At 34.9% G+C, this 20,045-nt stretch overlaps 1 protein-coding gene across 1 annotated transcript; it reads right to left on the bottom strand.

The window, feature by feature from the left end:
• Positions 1-18,274, bottom strand: LOC147760055 (E3 ubiquitin-protein ligase TRIM56-like). The gene is made up of 2 exons (XM_086996316.1): positions 17,013-18,274; positions 1-392 (listed from the first exon to the last, which is right to left on the bottom strand). Exons 1-2 carry the CDS (start codon positions 17,959-17,961, stop codon positions 1-3), a joined length of 1,341 nt encoding a protein of 446 aa, XP_086852442.1. The 5' UTR covers positions 17,962-18,274.
• Between the last annotated feature and the right edge of the window lie 1,771 nt (positions 18,275-20,045).

Raw genomic sequence — 20,045 nt, 5'->3', positions numbered from 1 at the left:
CTAAGATAGGGAAGGACACATTTCGACACCCACATGTACACGTATGTATAATTCCTTATTGTGGGTTATGCGGTAAAATTGAAAATGTCTTATCTGCTGTTCTTCGTATTCTTTATAAACAAATTCCATATGTGTCAAATGTTTTCCTTTATTCTGCTTACCTTTTCCTCTGATCCAACAGGATCGGCCAGCTTTATGGACAACACACCTATGGCGGTATATATTCACGCCAGTTGTATTTGCATCTTCTTCTTTGATATATTCCTCATGGATGAGGCGCTTGGCGAGATGAGTCTTTCCCACACCGTAAGGTCCAACAATAGCTACTCGCTGTCGGTATACTGGAATCTTACCACTTTCACACAATCGGCGAAGCCGTTCATTAAACTCACCTGGTAATACAAATGTGATGCTTCACATTGACAAAAGGACTCATGGATTATGGATAAGGTGAATGATGATGTTTGCAGATGTTATATTTATTGTGAAGCAATAGCAGAGAGGAAGCGAGAGAAAATCTAGAGAGGTGGATGCCTGCATATGTGCTTGAGAGTAACAGGATGGAGGTGAGTAGTAGCAAGACTGAACAGCTATGTCTAAATGATGATGCTGAGATGATGGAAGGAGTGGCATTCAAGAAAGGAAGTGAATTTAAACAGTAAATGAAGGAGCAGCACAGAGGAGGATAATATCAAGATAAAATAGGCTGGGAAAAGGTTATTGGAGTTCTCAATGTATGTTACAGAAATATGTACAGATCGTGCCTATACGACCATGTTTGAATCCACCCATTAAAACTACCTTTCCTGTCACAACGTCAAATTTTTAACATAATACTGGTACACTTTCGCTACTGCTACTAAACGGCAGCATACCTTATACACCCCGGCACCAATTCTCTCCCTACCTATCTGTGTATGTCCCTTGATCGATACTCCCCTGTGCTTTAAGTCCCCGCACAAATACTCCTCCGTACCTATACAACCCCCGTGCCGACAATTCCCAGTGCCTATATGTGTATAAGGTACGTCACAGTTTAAATTTCCCGCACCAATACTTCCTGTACTTATATTTTCCTGCACCGATACTCCCCCTTATCGCTCCATCCCTGCACAAAAACTCCCTCGTACCTACTCTAAATTGGTGGAAATGTTTTTTTTTTTTTTTCAAATGGAAAATGCATTGGGTATTAGTGTGTTATGTAAAATCTTACATTTTCACGATGACAAAAGTCGTTACATCGCAGCTCAATAAAAAATTTTGAATTCAACTGAATTGAGAAATTCCCAAAAATACTATGGTGCGTTATTTATATCAGGGTAAAACAAACTTTGAGTAAAATAGATCTAGATAGATAACAAGGCAGCAAAGCTGTCAAATGTACAGACAAAAAACAGAAAATAAAGATGCAAAATAGGTCATTTTGTCAATTTTGATGCAATAATAAATAATGCTTATAATAGCACTGTCAGTCAACACTGAATTTTAATCATGCACAACAGGTAAAATGGTCAATAACATGAGCGGACCCAGAGATATTTTCTGACAGTATTCCAAAGTATCTATTTTGATCCATCCTCCATTTTGATGGTCTTCCAACAGAAGAAAAAATAGATACCAGGCAATATAAACTTAATAACCTGACTGTCTTCCGGAAGTCCCAGAAGATGGTCTCAATCTACCCTTTCAATAAGATTACAGTTTCAGGACCATGAGAGTTCAAATTCACATGATGTAAGTCTCAATATTTGAAAAATGATGACAGTGCATAAAATAATATTACATAAGTAACATAATGTTTAAAGACATAAAAAACAATACAACTGCTTATGTGGAAAAACAGAAATGTCAGAGTCTCAGGCGGATGAGAGTTGTCACAAATGCAAGTGTTTGAGAAAAAATTATAAAGGAAAACAACAAAACTAGAAAAGCACTCCGAGAGTGCAGACCTCTGCCAAGGTAGCAATTGTTGATTATTATTGATTTTTGTCCTCTTTGGCCCACTTCTGACAGTTCCTGAAAATTTCAGCAAAATCGGTCCATAACTTTTTGAGTTATGTTGATGACAAACAGGGGTGAAAATATAACCTCCTTGGCAGAGGTAAATATAATTCCAATGAAGCTGCTATTCAAACTTTTAATCTTTCAGTTTGATATATATATATATATATATATATATATATATATATATATATATATATATATATATATAAAACTTATTTGCAATATTAAACAAAATTTACCTGCATAATTATCACTGCTTCCTTATTATTAATCTAGCAGAGAGCTTAACCTATGGGAGTTTACAGGGAAATATCAACAAGTGTGCTTTATGTAATCTCAAATCACAAGTGTGCTTTATGTAGCCTATCAATTAGGCAAATTACTTTATAACTGAAATTAGCGAAGTGATACCCAAGGGAAATTTATAGACTGACCCTCTCAAAGGTCTTTCAGGCCCATAAGTCACAACTTAAGAAGAGCACAAAACAATAATGCACAAAATAGGAGACTACCACTTCTGATGCAATAATACATTATGTTTAACTGTACAGTCAACATCAAATTTTAATTTTGCACAACAGGTAACACCGATGAGAGTAAAAGCATAAGGCTTCAGGCCCATCAGAGTTCAAGTTTATACTTAAAAAGTGCCAGAATGAGAAAAATGAAATTTCACACAAAATTGCATTAAATTCAATAATAAATGATAACCCAATTGACCTGGCTTTCTAATTTGAACTGCATGCCAATCCTAAAAATCATACTCTTAAGTTAAATATAATAATAAATAACACAGTTTTCTTTTCATAATGTTTGCAGTAGCAGTGCAAAAAGATTATTGTCAATTTTGATGTAACATTACATAATAAATTATAGAATAATTATCACCAATTTTTGATTATTGACTATAAATAGCATGAACATGTAGAAAGTTTGATTACCATCCGGCTTCATGTCCATGGGAGCTCCGAGTCCCACAATGAATATGCCAAAAAGATAATGAATATTTCACTAAAATGAATAACTTCCAGAAAAAGAAGCCCATTAGACTGCTTTTCCAACTTGGGCTGCATTTTAGTCCTGTGTTTCTTTTTTGAAAGTTTGACAATCATAACGAACACGGTTTTCCCATCATGGTCATCATGGCAGATGTTGATGATTGAATCTGACAAACTGCAATGATATGAGTTTATTTCCGTTTTGGACACTTGATTACACAATACATGATAACAAGTTTACCATCATTTTTACATAATCAACTAACAATGTTGTAAAGATGCAGGAAATATCAAACACACACTTTTACATATCTTATTAGTTCAATAATGAGACTGTTAACATGCCTAAGAATTGAATCTGAGGAAATTTGAAAAAACAGTACAACTTCTAAAATAATGGCCCGATAACACTGATTTTCGAACTCAACCTGCATTTTTGTAAGATTGACCACTCCTGTGAGTATAATGACAATTGGCTAAGCTGTTTTTCTTATATTGTGTTATTAATGTTGCATATATGTTGAAAAAAGTGAAAAAACAGCATAAAAAAATTAAAAGAAAATGTAAAATAAAACATAACAAAAAATACCAATAAAGCTGCTATTCAAACTTTTAATCTAGCTGTACAATTACTAACATGATATGAATAACCCTATTGAGTTTGAGAATAATAAGGCACTGTTATTCATCTTTAGCATTAATGTAAGCGTTACACAAATTTTTTTTTGTAAACTTATTTTCCATATTAAATAACATTTACCTGCATAATAATCATCGATTCCTAATTATGTGACACAGTTAAGAAAGCTAAACCGATGGGACTTTACAATGAAATCTCAATGTGTGTTTATGTAATCTCATTTAATACCCACTTGAAAATTAATTAAGCAAATTATTTTATAACCCTGAAATAACTTGAAAATCAATTAAGCAAATTATTTTATAACCCTGAATTAACTGCCTACTATCCATATACATTTATTGCACCAAATAGCACTGTACTGCATTGCTTTCAAAACAGAAAACAATTACGATGGTTTTCCAACACAAGCTGCACTTCACTCTTTTCAGTAAGGTTGATTATCATAAGTAACATGGTTTTCCCTTAATCGCTATCCTGGCAGCAGTGTCCAAAATAGGGTTTTCTTTAACTTTCATGCAATATAACATAATACTTAACAGCATAATGACCATCAAATTTTTTATAAAAAAATAAAAGTATCATGGATATTCAGAAAATGTGATATGGAAAGGTCTCCAAGGACATGGAAGTTAGGGTCACACTTTCAAAATGCCAAAATGTTAACAAGAGATAACTGTACTGAAATGATTTTCTTTCCATTTTCAACACCTTTTTTACATAAAACCATCATCAATTAACTGTCATTTTTAAATGATCAACTAGGAAAATTGTTGACATAGGAAAAATATCAATAGAACAATTTATAATGTCCAATTAGCTCCATTTGGAGATTCTGAACATAGTGAATGATTGAATCTGATGAACTGCAATGATGAGTTCCTTTCCATTTTTGATACTTTATTACACAATGCAGGATAATAGGTTTACCGTCATTTTTATATAATCAACTAACAATATTGTTAAGAAGCAGAAAATGTTAAAACAACACTTTAACATATCCAATTAGTACCGTTATGAGACTGTTAACATGCTTAAGAATTAAATCTGAAGAAAAACCACTTATATACAAAAAGGCTAATAACTTCATCAAAACTTAACTGATCAAGCTTATTTTCAAACTTGATCTGTATACTGGTCAGATTGATCACTCCTGTGAGTTGCAAGACAAAAGGCTGATTGGTTTTCCTTAAAATGCGTTATCAGTGTTGCATGTATGCTGAATAAAGGGAAAAAAACAGCATTACTTTTGTAAAAATAGTCCAATCATGCCAATTTTCAAACTTGACCTGCGTATAATAAATATTCACCAGTTCTGTAAATTTCAATCCAAGGAAAGGAAAAACATTTTTACACTTATCATGTTATCGGTGTTATAAAAGTGCTGAAAAAATTGAAAAAAAAACAAAAAAAAAAAAAAAAACAGGATAACTTCCATAAAAATTGCCCGATCTTGCTGATTTTCAAACTTGACCTGCGTATTATGAATATTCATTAGTTCTGTAAGTTTCAAGCCAAATGAAAAAACAGTTTTCCACTTATTGTGTTATCAGTGCTGCATATATGCTGAAAAAAGTGAAAAAACAGCATAAATTCCCTAACAATAATCGAATCATGCTGATTTTCGAACTTGACTTGCGTATTATGAATATTTATCAGTTCTACAAGTTTCAAGCCAAAAGGTAAAATGGTTTTCCACTTATGGTGTTATCGGTGCTGCATATATGCTGAAAAATAGTGAAAAAACAGCATAAATTCCCTAAAAATGACCCAATCATGCTGATTTTCGAACTTGACCTGTGTATTATGAATATTAATCAGTTTTGTAAGTTTCAAGCCAAAAGGTAGGATGGTTTTCCACTTATCGTGTTATCGGGGTTGCATATATGCTGAAAAAAGTGAAAAAACAGCATAAATTCCCTAAAAATGACCCGATCATGCTGATTTTCAAACTTGACCTGCGTATTATGAATATTCATCAGTTCTGTAACTTTCAAGCCAAAAGGTAAAATGGTTTTTCACTTATTGTGTTATCGGTGCTGCATATATGCTGAAAAAAGTGAAAAAACAGCATAAATTCCCTAAAAGTGACCCGATCATGCTGATTTTCGAACTTGACCTGCGTATTATGAATATTCATCAGTTCTGTAACTTTCAAGCCAAAAGGTAAAATGGTTTTTCACTTATCGTGTTATCGGTGCTGCATATATGCTGAAAAAAGTGAAAAAACAGCATAAATTCCCTAAAAGTGACCCGATCATGCTGATTTTCGAACTTGACCTGCGTATTATGAATATTCATCAGTTTTGTAAGTTTCAAGTCAAAAGGTAAAATGGTTTTCCACTTATCGTGTTATCAGTGCTGCATATATGCTGAAAAAAGTGAAAAAACAGCATAAATTCCCTAAAAGTGACCCGATTATGCTGATTTTCGAACTTGACCTGCGTATTATGAATATTCATCAGTTCTGTAAGTTTCATACCAAAAGAAAAAACAGTTTTCCATTTATCGTGTTATCGGTAAAAGTGCACGGCGACGGCGACGACGGCGATGACAGCGACGACGGCGACGGCGACGACAGACGCAGATGATGGCTATATGTACAGACACATCTGTGTCTGTACATAAAAAGGGTGTGTAATCTGGGGCCGGTTTCACAAAGCAGTAGTTAGTTAGAACAACTAACTACTGAACTACCTCGCTAACGAGCAAATTTTGCGATTTTCGAGAGGTGTTTCACGAAGCAGTCGTTAACTCATCGCTAAGTTCAGTCGTAAAGTTCGGTCGTTAGTTCTCTCGTTACTCACCGTAGTCTCGAAACCGTCTGCCGGAAGTGGAAATCTTGCGTAAAAGTGTCACAAAAGCACTAACTCTCCAATTTTTGGTGGCTGGAAATGCATAAGAACGTCTGCTTTGAGGTCGTCGTAAAGGATCTCCGCCACCTTTTTGCCGCTCTTTTTGTCACAGCTCGGCGCAACCTCTCGTAAATTGCATCATCGTGTGTATATTCTAATAGATTCTGCCTTTCATGAAAACGTTGTAGTCTACGTTGCCGTCTGGCGGTACGGATAACAAAAAATAGTAGCCGCCATATTGGATACAAAGACAAACGACAGACAACGGTAACTAAGCAACCTTTTTATTTCACTCATTACGCATGCGTACGATGAAACTCTAGAGTTAGCAACTGGTCTGACCAGTCGTTAAATATCCAAGACAACAACGAGACAATAACGAGCAAAGAAATAGCGACTGCTTCGTGAAATGGCACTATAACTAGCGAGAGACTAACTACCGATGGCTAACTAACTACTGCTTTGTGAAACCGGCCCCTGGATACTGAATCACTGCTGAAGAACGAAGTGAAGTATAAAGACATTTATCATGTAAATCACAAAGTCGATTTGCACACAAATTCTGACGTGTAAGATCGACTATGTTCCAGATTACAAAGCGGCGTAATGTAAGATTGCCAGTATATGACTTCCTATTCAAGGTCAATAGTAACTATAAGTGTATCTCTGTCATTTTTGCAGATAAAAGAGGCAAAAAATTTGCAAGACTTAGTACATGATGAAAAGTAGGTCAAAGGTCAATTTCAAGGTCACAGTTTGGCTGCCAGTATGTGACTTCTTATTCAAGGTCAATAGTAACCATGGGTGTATCTCTGCCAGTTTTTGAGTATTTCACATTTTGCTTCACTACTGAAAATTGAAATGTACTTTTTTATATAGCACAACTCCTAACCTACATATCAAAAACAAACAAAAAAAAATGGATTCCAACCCCAGTATTAATTGAGCTTGACAAGCTCTACGTAATGCAAAAAACAAGAGGTTCTTGTATTTAGGGTTCGGGTTTAATAGAGAGTTTTCAGCTTTGGCATCTAACGGCTGCTTTTCCTGTGAAAATGCACCAATTGACCCCAAACTCCCGCAGATGAAGTCCCAAAATGTAATCCCCCCTGTTAGGTCGGTGTAGTTTCTAAAAATTGGCACAAACATATGTATATGAGCATGTGACAAAATGTCGTGGCAAAAGATAACTAAAAGGACCAAAACTAGACATGCTTTTTCAGGTGTCACAGCTAGTGGTACTGAAAGTGTGCTGTTTTAAGAGTGTTACCCTGCATATAAAAAGATAACTCATCAGCAGGTTTTTGAGATATAGCAGCTAGAAATAGCTGATGAGACAGCTTGGTGTTGGTTGTTACGCCGGACATACAAATACAGCTCCTGTGCAATGAAGAAATAATTGTTGGGAATAATCTTAACATTTAATTTGAAAAGAAAGCTATCCTTAGGGGATATACAATGCAAAAATTGCCATGAGAAATAATTTCTGTAAATATTTGCATGTTGTGGTATGTCCGGCGTAACAATCAACCCTTCCACACATTCAAACTTTAAAAAATAAACAAGAAAACACACCTACATGACTTTCATTTAGTATGTATTCAAATTTATGTCAACCCTTTTGACAGAAAACAAGCATCAGTTGGAAATACACTGTGAATGAACACAGGAAAATAACAATGTTGGTGTTGGTTGTTACATCTTAAGAATGGACATACTTATGAGCACTAAAATACACCTGGAAGCTACACAGTTTGTCTGAGAACAGATCACATGTATTTTTTCTAGATCTTGTACCAATATACAAAGCAATGACACAACAGTGCACACATACACTGCTCTTTGCAACCAGTAGAAGCTAAATTTGGTGTTCGTTGTTACATTATGGTCACAGACATACTTTTTTCATTCTCAGTAAAAAATCTCAACTGAATATGCAGTCTGAAGAACAAGACATGTACAAGTAGGAAAGCTTAAATGAAACAATTATGGACAGATATAATAAGAGAATTACAATTTTGGAAGCTAATTATTGTGTTGGTTGTTATAACAAAAATACCTATCCCATTTTTCTGGTGCTTTTCAAACTTCTTGCACATCAAAAACAAAAAATTACAGTAATTCCAATGTTCGAATGACATTTAAAGCACTTCTTTAATGTAAAATCATAATTAGAGTATGCTGTATGAAAATAAACAGTGCAATAGAGATATCATATAAAGTGTGCGAACTCATTCTTTTGTCTTCATCATCAGTCAATCATTCCCAGCATCACGCTCAAGTAATAACAGACCAAAATACAAACACCAATGAAAATACCTGAAGTTGAACAAGAGGAATTGGAAATATCAAGAAATTATGACTAACTTCAAATCCATTCATACACTGGCACATGTGCATTGAGTGAAAACACAGCATCCAAAGATAAGGGTAAACTAGAGGATCAGAGAGGTGATACCGCCTCCGAATATTGTACCACCAGCTGGAGCAAGCGCATTCGTATAGACCCCTACATACACAAAATAAGGGACACAGCCACCAGTCTTTTGCTTGACAAGCTGTAAAAATGCAATCAACAAGAATTTTCAAAATATGCAAAACAAGGCAGCAAAGCTGTCAAATGTACAGACAAAAAACAGAAAATAAAGATGCAAAAAAGGTCATTTTGTCAATTTTGATGCAATAATAAATAATGCTTATAATAGCACTGTCAGTCAACACTGAATTTTAATCTTGCACAACAGGTAACATGGTCAATAACAGGAGCGGACCCAGAGATATTTTCTGACAGTATTCCAAAGTATCTATGTTGATCCATCCTCCATTTTGATGGTCTTCCAACAGAAAAAATACATACCAGTCAATATAAACTTAATAACCTGACTGTCTTCAGGAAGACCCAGAAGATGGTCCACCCCTTCAATAAAATTACAGATTCAGGACCATGAGAGTTCAAATTCACATTATGAAACTCTCAATATTTGAAAAATGATGACAGTGCATAAAATAATAATACATGTTTAAAGACATAAAAAACAATACAACTGCTTATGTGGAAATACAGAAAATGTGCAGAGCCCCAGGCAGATGAGAGTTAAAAGTCACAAATGCAAGTGTTTGAGAAAAAATTATAAAGGAAAACATAACAAAGCTAGAAAAGCACTTTGAGAGTGCAGACCTCTGCCAAGGCAGCAATTGTTGATTATTATTGATAATTGATTGATTATTGTTCCAGACCACCACCAAAAATTAATCATTGTCCCCTTTGGCCCACTTCCGACAGTTCCTGAAAATTTCTGCAAAATCAGTCCATAACTTTTTGTGTTATGTGGATGACAGACAAATGGGGGTGAAAATATGACCTCCTTGGCAGAGCTTGAGGTAAATTTAATTCCAATGAAGATGCTATTCAAACTTTTAATCTTCCAGTTTGATATATATATATATATTATTTAAAACTTATTTGCAATATTAAACAAAATTTACCTGCATAATTATCACTGCTTCCTTATTATTAATCTAGCAGAGAGCTTTACCTTTGGGAGTTTACAGGGAAATATCAACAAGTGTGCTTTATGTAATCTCATTTAATGGCCTATTAAGGCAAATGACTTTATAACTCTGAAATTAATCTAGTGATACCCAAGGGTAATTTACAGACTGACCCACTCAAAGGTCTTTAGGCCCATAAGTCACACTTTAAGAAAAGCACAAAACCATAATGCCCAAAATAGGAGACTACCAATCCTGATGCAATAATACATTATGTTTAACTGCACAGTCAACATCAACTTATGCACAACAGGTAACACAGACGAAATTAAAAGCATAAGGCTTCAGGCCCATCGGAGTTCAAGTTTATACTTAGAAAGTGCCAGAATGAGAAAAATGAAAATTTCACAAAAAATGCATAAATTCAATAAAATGATAATCCAATAGAGCTGGTTTTCTCATATGAGCTGAAGGCCAATCCTAAAAATCGTACTTGTAAGTTAAAAATGATAATAAGTAGCACAGTTTTCTTTTCATAATGTTTGCAGTAGCAGTGCAAAAAGATTGTTGTCAATTTTGATGTAACATTACATAATAAATTAGAGAATAATTATCACCAATTTTTGTTTATTGACTATAAATAGGATGGACATGTAGAAAATATGATTACCATTCGGCTTCATGTTCATGGGAGCTCTGAGTCCCACAATGAATATGCCAAAAAGATAATGAATATTACACTAAAATGTATAGCTTCCAGAAAAAGAAGCCAATTAGACTGCTTTTCCAACTCAGGCTGCATTTTAGTCCTGTGTTTCTTTTTTGAAAGTTTGACAGTCATAAGTAACACAGTTTTCCCATAATGGTCATCAAGGCAGCAGCACCCAAAATTGTGTTTTCTTCTATTTTGATGCAACATTACATAATGCTTAACGGCATAATGACCATCGATTTTTAATAATAAAATATAAGTGTCATGAATTTTCAGAAAATGTGACTAGCATGGGTCTTCAAGCCCGTGGAGGTTCTAAGTCACACCTTGGAAATGCCAATATGTGAAAAATTACATTTTCACAAAAAACTGTTTAATTGCCAGAAAAATTAACCAAACAGACTGCATTGCCTACTGAAGCTGTATTTTAGACCCATGTTTCTTTCCTGTAAGTTTGAGAACAGTAATTGACACGATTTTCCTTAAATGGTCATCATGGGAGCAGTGCCCAAAACAGGGGTTTCTTCAAATTTTGATGCAACATTACATAATGTTTAACAGCACAATGACCATCAATTTTTAATTATAAAATATTAGTATAACGCATATTCAGAAAATGTGACAAGCAAAGGTCTTCAGGATCATGGAACTTCAAAGTCATACATTGAAAATGCCAATATGTGAAAAATTAAATTTTCACAAAAAAACTGCTTAACTACCAGAAAAATTTACCAAACAGACTGCATTGCCTACTGAAGCTGTATTTTAGTCCCATGTTTCTTTCCTGTAAGTTTGAGAACAGTAAGTGACATGACTTTCCTTAAATGGTCATCATGGGAGCAGTGCCCAATATAGGGGTTTCTTCAAATTTTGATGCAATATTACATAATGTTTTACAGCATAATGACCATCACTTTTTAATCATAAAATATTAGTATCATGGATATTCAGAAAATGTGACTAGCAAAGATCTGCAGGCTCATGGAACTTCAAAGTCACATCTTAAAAATGCCAAACTGTAAAAAAGACAGCACTGTTCTGAAATGGGTTTATTTCCATTTTAACACTTTTTAAACAAAACAAAATAAACAGTATACTTCCATTTTTATATGACCAACTAAGAAAATTGATGAGATGGGAAAAATATCAATAGAACAGTGTTAAATGTCCAATTTCCTCCATTCTGAGATTCTGAACATAGTTGATGATTGAATCTAACAAACTGCAATATGATATGATATGAGTTTATTTCCATTTTTGACACTTTATTACACAATACACAATATCAAGTTTACCATCATTTTTACATAATCAACTAACAATGTTGTAAAGATGCAGGAAATATCAAACAAACACTGTTACGTATCTTATTAGTTAAATAATGAGACTGTTAACATGCTTAAGAATTGAATCTGAGGAAATGTGAAAAAACAGCATAACTTCTAAAATAATGGCCAGATTATGCTGATTTTCCAACTCAACCTGCATTTTAGTAAGATTGACCACTCCTGTAAGTATAATGACAATTGGCCTATCTGTTTTTCTTATATAGTGTTATCAGTGTTGCATATATGTTGAAAAAAGTGAAAAAATAGCATAACTCCCCTAAAAATGGCTTGATCATGCTGATTTTTGAACTTGATCTGCGGATTATGAATCTTCATCAGTTTTGTAAGTTTGAAGCCAAAAAGTAAAGCTGTTTTCCACTTATCTTGTTATCGGTGCTGCATATATGCTGAAAAAAGTAAAAAAAAAAACAGCATAACTTCCCTACAAGTCACCCGATCATGCTGATTTTCGAACTTGACCTGCGTATTATAAATATTTATCAGTTCTCTAAGTTTCAAGCCAAAAGCCAAAACGGTTTTCCAGTTATCGTGTTATCGGTGCTGTATATATATGCTGAAAAAAGAGAAAAAATAGCCTAAATTCACTAAAAAATGACCCAATCATGCCGATTTTCGAACTTGAGCTGCGTATTACGAATATTTATCAGTTCTGTAAGTTTCAAGCCAAAAAGTAAAATGGTTTTCCACTTATCATGTTATCGGTGCTGCATTTATGCTGAAAAAAGAGAAAAATAGCCTAAATTCATTAAAAATGACCCAATCACGCTGGTTTTCGAACTTGACCTGCGTATTATGAATATTCATCAGTTCTGTAAGTTTCAAGCCAAAAAGTAAAACAGTTTTTCACTTATCGTGTTATCGGTGCTTCATTTATGCTGAAAAAAGTGAAAAAACAGCATAAATTCCCTATAAGTGACCCGATCATGCTGATTTTCGAACTTGACCTGCGTATTATGAATATTCATTAGTTCTGTAAGTTTCAAGCCAAAAGAAAAAACAGTTTTCCACTTATCGTGTTATTGGTAAAAGTGCACGGCGACGGCGACGGCGACGGCGACAGCGACGACGGCGATGACAGACGCAGATGACGGCTATATGTACAGACACATCTGTGTCTGTACATAAAAATATATCAAAAGTTCATCAAAAGGTAGGTGAAAGGTTAATTTCACAGTAAGATTGCCAGTATATGACTTCCTATTCAACTTCAATAGTAACTATGGACCTATCTCTGCCAGTTTTGGAGATAAAAGGGAAGCAAAATTTGCAAAGTTCAGTACATGGTAAAAAGTAGGTCAAAGGTCAATTTTAAGGTCACATTAAGATTACCAGTATATGACTTCCTATTCAACTTCAATAGTAACTATGGACCTATCTCTGCCAGTTTTGGAGATAAAAGGGAAGCAAAATTTGCAAAGTTCAGTTCATGGTGAAAAGTAGGTCAAAGGTCAATTTCAAGGTCACATTCAGATTGCTTCCTATTCAAGTTCAATAGTAACTATGGACCTATCTCTGCCAGTTTTGGAGATAAAAGGGCAGCAAAATTTGCAAAGTTCAGTTCATGGTGAAAAGTAAGTCAAAGGTCAATTTCAAGGTCACATTCAGATTGCCAGTGTATGACTTCCTATTCAAGTTCAATAGTAACTATGGACCTATCTCTGCCAGTTTTGGAGATAAAAGGGCAGCAAAATTTGCAAAGTTCAGTTCATGGTGAAAAGTAGGTCAAAGGTCAATTTCAAGGTCACATTTAGATTGCCAGGATATTACTTCCCTTTCAAGTTCAATAGCAACTATGGACCTATCTCTGCCAGTTTTGGAGATAAAAGGGAAGCAATTTTGCAAAGTTCAATTCATGATAAAAAGTAGGTCAAAGGTCAATTTCAAGGTCACATTTAGATTGCCAGTATATGACTTCCTATTCAAGTTCAATAGTAACTATGGACCTATCTCTGCCAGTTTTGGAGATAAAAGGGAAGCAAAATTTGCCAAGTTCAGTTCATGGTGAAAAGTAGGTCAAAGGTCAATTTTAAGGTCACATTTAGATTGCCAGTATATGACTTCCTATTTAACTTCAATAGTAACTATGGACATATCTCTGCCAGTTTTGGAGATATAAGGGACTAAATGTTGTAATTTTGGAGTTACCATAATGTGCCATAAATTTCCTACAGAAAAAATTAAATTTTAATATAAAGAAAAGGTCATTTAGGTCAAAATTCTTGAAATGGGAGGTGCTCTGAAGTATCAAAAGTTCAAATTTAATGAAATAATGTCATTTTTGACCACAAGTTGTCTGCTTTGCCAAGCCTTATGTTTTATTTTTCCGGAGTTCAAAATTTATTATCCATTACCGTACTGCACATTTTGCTTTCACTACCAATATGTACTTTTTGATACAGCGTAACTCAAAAACCGTATGGAATACAAAAAAACGGAGACCACTTCCAATGTTGGGCTTTACATGCTCTACAAAATGCAAAAAAGAATGGGTCTCTAGCATTAACGGTTCCCGAATTAGAGACAGTTTTCAGTTTCGGTATCTTATGGTCGCTACTCCCGTGAAAATGCACCGATTGACCCCAAATTCACGGAGATGAAAGATGACCTGAAGGGTAACACTTTCCAATAATATTATTGGTTAAGTCTGTGTGGTGTCTGAATAACAGGGCAAAAAAAATTTTTTTCGTAAAAATTTTTATTTTTTTGAAAATTTTGGCCCGTTTGACCTTGAAGTAAAGGTCAAAGGTCAAATCCAAGGGCATATTTGAAATCTACACATATGACTTTTGGAAAGCCGTCTGTAGAAATTTTTCCCATAACCCCTTCCGTAGGGTAGATAATTAGCATTTAATTTTGCCATTTTTGGACAAGGGTGCATTGCAATGAGTGCCACACCCAGACCCCAATACCGACAAAGCCCAAATTTTACGTGGAACGAGTTGAGATTATAGGTGACCTAAATCCAAGAGATGGGTATGGGGGTCCTTATGGTCTAGGAGGAGAAGCGGTAACGGTAGCCGTCCGGCGGAGCCGGCGGAACGATCTGGTCGGGACCGAAACCATGTGTACCGCCAGCGCTAACGCTGGTGGTACAACAAGGCAGCATAGCTGTCAAATGTAAAGACAAAAAGCAGACAATAACAATGCACAAAATAGGCTACTGTCAATTCTGATGCAAAAGTACACTATGCTTAACTGCAAATTCAACATCAAATTTTTGTGCTCAACAGGTAATACCTATGTAAGTAAAATGTGTAACAAGAATATGGCTTCAGGCCCATGGGAGTTCACACTTTGAAAATGCCAGAATGAGAAAAATGAAAATTTCACACAAAATTGCATGAATTCAATAATAAATGATAACCCAATTGAGCTGGCTTTCTAATAAATTTGAACTGCATGCCAATCCTAAAGATCATACTTGCAAGTTAAAAATAATAATAAGTAACAAAGTTTTCTTTTCATAATGTTTGTAGTAGCAGCACAAAAAGATTTTTGTTGATGTAACATTACATAATAAATTACAGAATAATTATCACCAATTTTTTTTACAGGTTATAAATATGTACAGACACATCTGCCATGTCTCCTCTGTTTGATGTCCACATAAAGTAAATGTCTTGCTGCTCCGAATGTTGTGCTTAAATTCTTTAGTAAATGCTACTAAATCAATCTACGACACACATGTCTTTAAATATAAACATTAAACAGCTTTAAAAGTATCATCCTCTGATGTATTTTACAAATTACAGGTAATGAAATACAAGCACATCTCATTTGCCACACCTATAGGTATCATAATATGCGCCTTGATCTAAGACATCCCCTGCACATGCCATACAAACAAACTGGAAGCTTGGCCAATAAGCTTGGCCAATTAACTTGGTCAATTAACTTGCCCATTATGCTGTTAACAATACAAACAGCATAAAGAATGGGCCCAGCCAGGGCATAATAAATATATGGGGTCTGGGCTTTTTATGCATGGGACTAGATTTGGTCCTGGCCTTTGACATAAATATGTGGGTCCATCAGCATGCAGTTTAAAAAGTCCAAAAAGGTGGTCAAAACCATTTCATCAACATTTTTATCCAGTATAATAATAATAATAATAATAATAATAATAATAATATAAATAAATAAAAATGCATTTAACTTTTTGTGTTACATAAAAATGTGTTTAGTTTTGTATATTTCATTATAATTTGCATGCTGTGACAGTATGAATGCATGTACTATTTTTTTGTATTCCAAACCCAAGGTCACTGTTGTGTATGAATACACTACTTCCTGTGAAAAGTAGTTCCATTTCATGAAAAATGGTCGTCTGCTAGTTTTATTTGCAAACAACAATCTACAAAGTCAGGAAAATAAGGTATCATCCAAAGTACTTCAACATTTAATTTATTTGTGTGTGTTAACAACAAACTGGTGATGAAATGTCTTTGAATCTAGAAGTGGTAAGACATCGAGAAACTTGACAAAGTACATTTGAGAATTTAGGTATATCTAAGCTTTCATGAACAGCTACAAGATAAAGAATATGAAGAATTGGACTGTTCTGTTGTGAGATTTGAGTTGTTCTTTACTGACAAATGGACAAGAAGTTCAGGGATTAAACAATGTAAGATGTTTTTCTTGTGACTTAACAAAAATACAAATAAAGCATACTATAAATTCCATTAAAAAGAGTTCTTCATCCTTATTCAAAATCCTAATCACTAATGGGTTCATGGAAATTGTTCAGTAACAGTAAAGTATTAACTATAGAAAATGTCTCCACTCTACATACATTTTTACTAAAGCACAGCTGTGTGCTCACTGAATTTAAATATGCTTAAAAGTTTTTTTTTATTGAAATAAAGGCAAACATATTCATGGATAAAACATTGTAAGACTAATAAACTTTCAAATATTTTACATAATAAACATATCTATCCACAGTTAATACATGTTACTCACCTTGTTTCAGGTCAATGTACTGGAATGTCTTAACATTGCCGCCAAACTCTTCCACCACCAGCTGACCAGTAGCAGGGTTGATGACTACTGCATAGGGAGACTTCAACCCATCATCCTTAGTGACAATGTATCTGATAAACTGTCCCTGTGGACTCAGTGCCACTATCCTGTTGTTAACATTGTCAGCAATGAAGATGTGACCATAGCTGTCTGTGCACACTCCACATGGAAACCTCAGTTCACTGCCTTCTCTGCTGCCGTCATACTGGTACAGATGATCACCAGTAGGTGACAGCACATGTACACAGTTTCCCCACTGGTCACTGCCCAAGTCTGATATCACAATGTTATCATTCACACTGTTCACTGTGATGTACACTGGGTATATACACATACTGAGTGGAATAGTGTTCAGGAGCTGTCCACTGTCTGCATGGAATGTGAAGATGGACTTCTTTATCCCACTGTCACAAACCATCACATGACCTTGTCTGTTCAGTGTAATACCCTGTGGATACTTCAGTAGACCCTGACCCATGGTTGTCACCTGCTGACCTCTGGTGGAGTACACTTGGACACAGCTGTCATCTGGTGATGTTATATACAGGTGACCAGTCTGTGACACAGCCACATCACATGGATTGTTTACTTTAATGTCAAACTTAAATTGTCCTTCATGTGTGAATACTTTTGTTCTGTTGTTTACATTATCCACAACAAACATGTGTTCCTTATCTATGGCTAACCCAGTTATGTAGGTTATTTCTCTATCATCTTCCAGTTTAGGACTGAAGGAACGCACACATTCTGCCTTGTCTAAGAAAACATTAGAATGTAGAGCTAACGTTGTATTTGTTTCCTGTTCAGCTAATGGAGGTTGTGTCTGTACTGTCACCTGTCCTGATCTTGGATTTACACCTCGTCTAGACTGCCCTAATATGGCTTCCATTCCGACAGTAGATCCTGTAATATTTCTGTCAGCGATTGCTAAACTTTATGTTCACTTCTGGTGCTGCAGCTTGGAGATCACAGTAACATAAACACTTGCTCCATATACCTACAAGTCAGTCAGATTATATCTCTTTCTTTGTCAAATATGTTCAACATTATCCCACAATCTCCGTCCTGTTACTTCCTGGTTGTTGAACAAAATGGCGCCTCATTCATATAGACCATAATCCTTTGCGCGCAACACGACTTCCGGTATTTTTTTTTTTTTTCATGGCAAAACTATAGACGCGCAAAAGAAATGCCCTACAAAGGTAACTGAAAAATAATAAAATGATTATTTAATTTCATATGAAATAAATATGCGTAAAACTAATATTTCTTCTTCAAAAGAAAAGAAAAAAAAAATACAATTCCATAGCACAGCGGTTTTATAGGCCTACTGCATGTGTCTTATTCAGCCTCGGTAGCTCTCTATCTACCTGCATCCGTTAAAGTATTTTTTTTTTTTCATATAGACGTACAAAAGAAATACCGTAGATCTACAAAGGTAACTGGAAAATAATAATTTTATATCAGATAAAAAAGATATGCGTAAAACTGATATTTCTCTTCACAGTTATCACCTTTAACAGTGATTTTTTTTTTTTTTTTTTCTTTACACACACTGGACAATAGAAGTGAACCAATACTTTGAGGGAGATAAATGACTCTGGAATGATATGCTCCTGGTATCATTTTATAAACATCAAAATTCACAAAAAAAAAAAAAAAAAATACAATTCCATAGTACAGCGGTTTTATACTTATTAGTCATATTAAGAGTAGACCCAGGCATTATAACTTTCATTACTCTGCAGGGGGTGACACTTCTTTTGTCCAGTGTGTTTATATACCTCATTTTTTCCTTGTTTTGATTTCCCTCAATTTTCTGCCGCCATCCCTATCATGCGCATTTTTGAGACACAATTTGATGCATGTGTCTTATTCAGCCTCGGTAGCTCTCGATCTACCTGCATCTGTGAAAATATAAAAAAACTTAACTTAATCCTCCTATCTTAACAGTGCTAAATTGGACAGTAAACAAAAATGGTTCAAAAAGGAGTTACAAAACGGAATTGTCTCATCAAAGGGCAGAAATCGGTTGATATGCGTTTATCCTTAAGAGAATATATGTAAAAAGCATAAAAAGGCAAAGTTGTTCAGAAGAAACAACCTTTACATTTTGAACTGTAACTTTACTTCAGGATCATTATAATACAATTAATATGTAAAAATATATCTAAGCAAACATTATTTGATCATTACGAAATGCAAACATTCCATTGCTTTTGTAAAGGCCAGGTTTTTTAGTGCAACCTTTCCGCACTTCCCAATCCAGTTACACTGGCATGCAATATGTTAGTTTTAAAAATAGTAGACATGATTCTATCTACACTGTACCATTTCCTTGGAGGAAAACCCTCCCAGTGTGGCAAGGTGGTTTGACCTTTGAAATAAATATAAAATATTCTTAATAAGTAAAGCTACAGTGGCCCACAAGTGCACTCCAAATTCCAAACGACACTCCCAATTCTAAACCTCACTCTGAATATTTAAACTTCACTCTCAATTCTTAAACCTCACTCCGAATATTTAAACTTCACTCTCAATTCTTAAACGTCACTCCGAATATTTAAACTTCACTCTCAATTCTTAAACCTCACTCCGAATTCGTAAACCCCACTCCGAATTCGTAAACCCCACTCCGAATTCGTAAACCTCACTCCGAATTGAAAAAGCTCACTCCGAATTCGTAAACCTCACTCCGAATTGAAAAAGCTCACTCCGAATTCGTAAACCTCACTCCGAATTCATATTTTAACCCCGTTCACTGCCGTATAAAGTCGGAAGTAATATTCTAAGATGGGCTAGGGGATTTTGCCAAAAGAGGGCTTCGTGTGAAAACTAGTTATTTTTCATACTACTTGGTGCGCTGTATTCCCATTCACAAAATGATGACGTAGACGGTCCGTGTATGGGGGGGCAAAGTGATTTCCATTTTGTCAGAAAATGAAAAAACGGCCGTTTTTCATTTTCATTTCA

This window comes from Lingula anatina, chromosome 9 (assembly GCF_051362555.1).
Source record: "Lingula anatina isolate TDL-2025a chromosome 9, LinAna3.0, whole genome shotgun sequence".
NCBI lineage: Eukaryota > Metazoa > Brachiopoda > Lingulata > Lingulida > Lingulidae > Lingula > Lingula anatina.
The sequence above is the reverse complement of the archived record's forward strand: the minus strand, read 5'-3'. Positions and strand labels throughout refer to the sequence as shown.

Bases quoted from the DNA above. Each gene is read 5' to 3' on its own strand.
- LOC147760055 (XM_086996316.1), bottom strand. From the start codon at position 17,961: ATGGAAGCCATATTAGGGCAGTCTAGACGAGGTGTAAATCCAAGATCA. The intron at 393-17,012 runs GTGAGTAACATG...TTGTATTACCAG, and splicing joins GTACATTGACCTGAAACAAG to GTGAGTTTAATGAACGGCTT.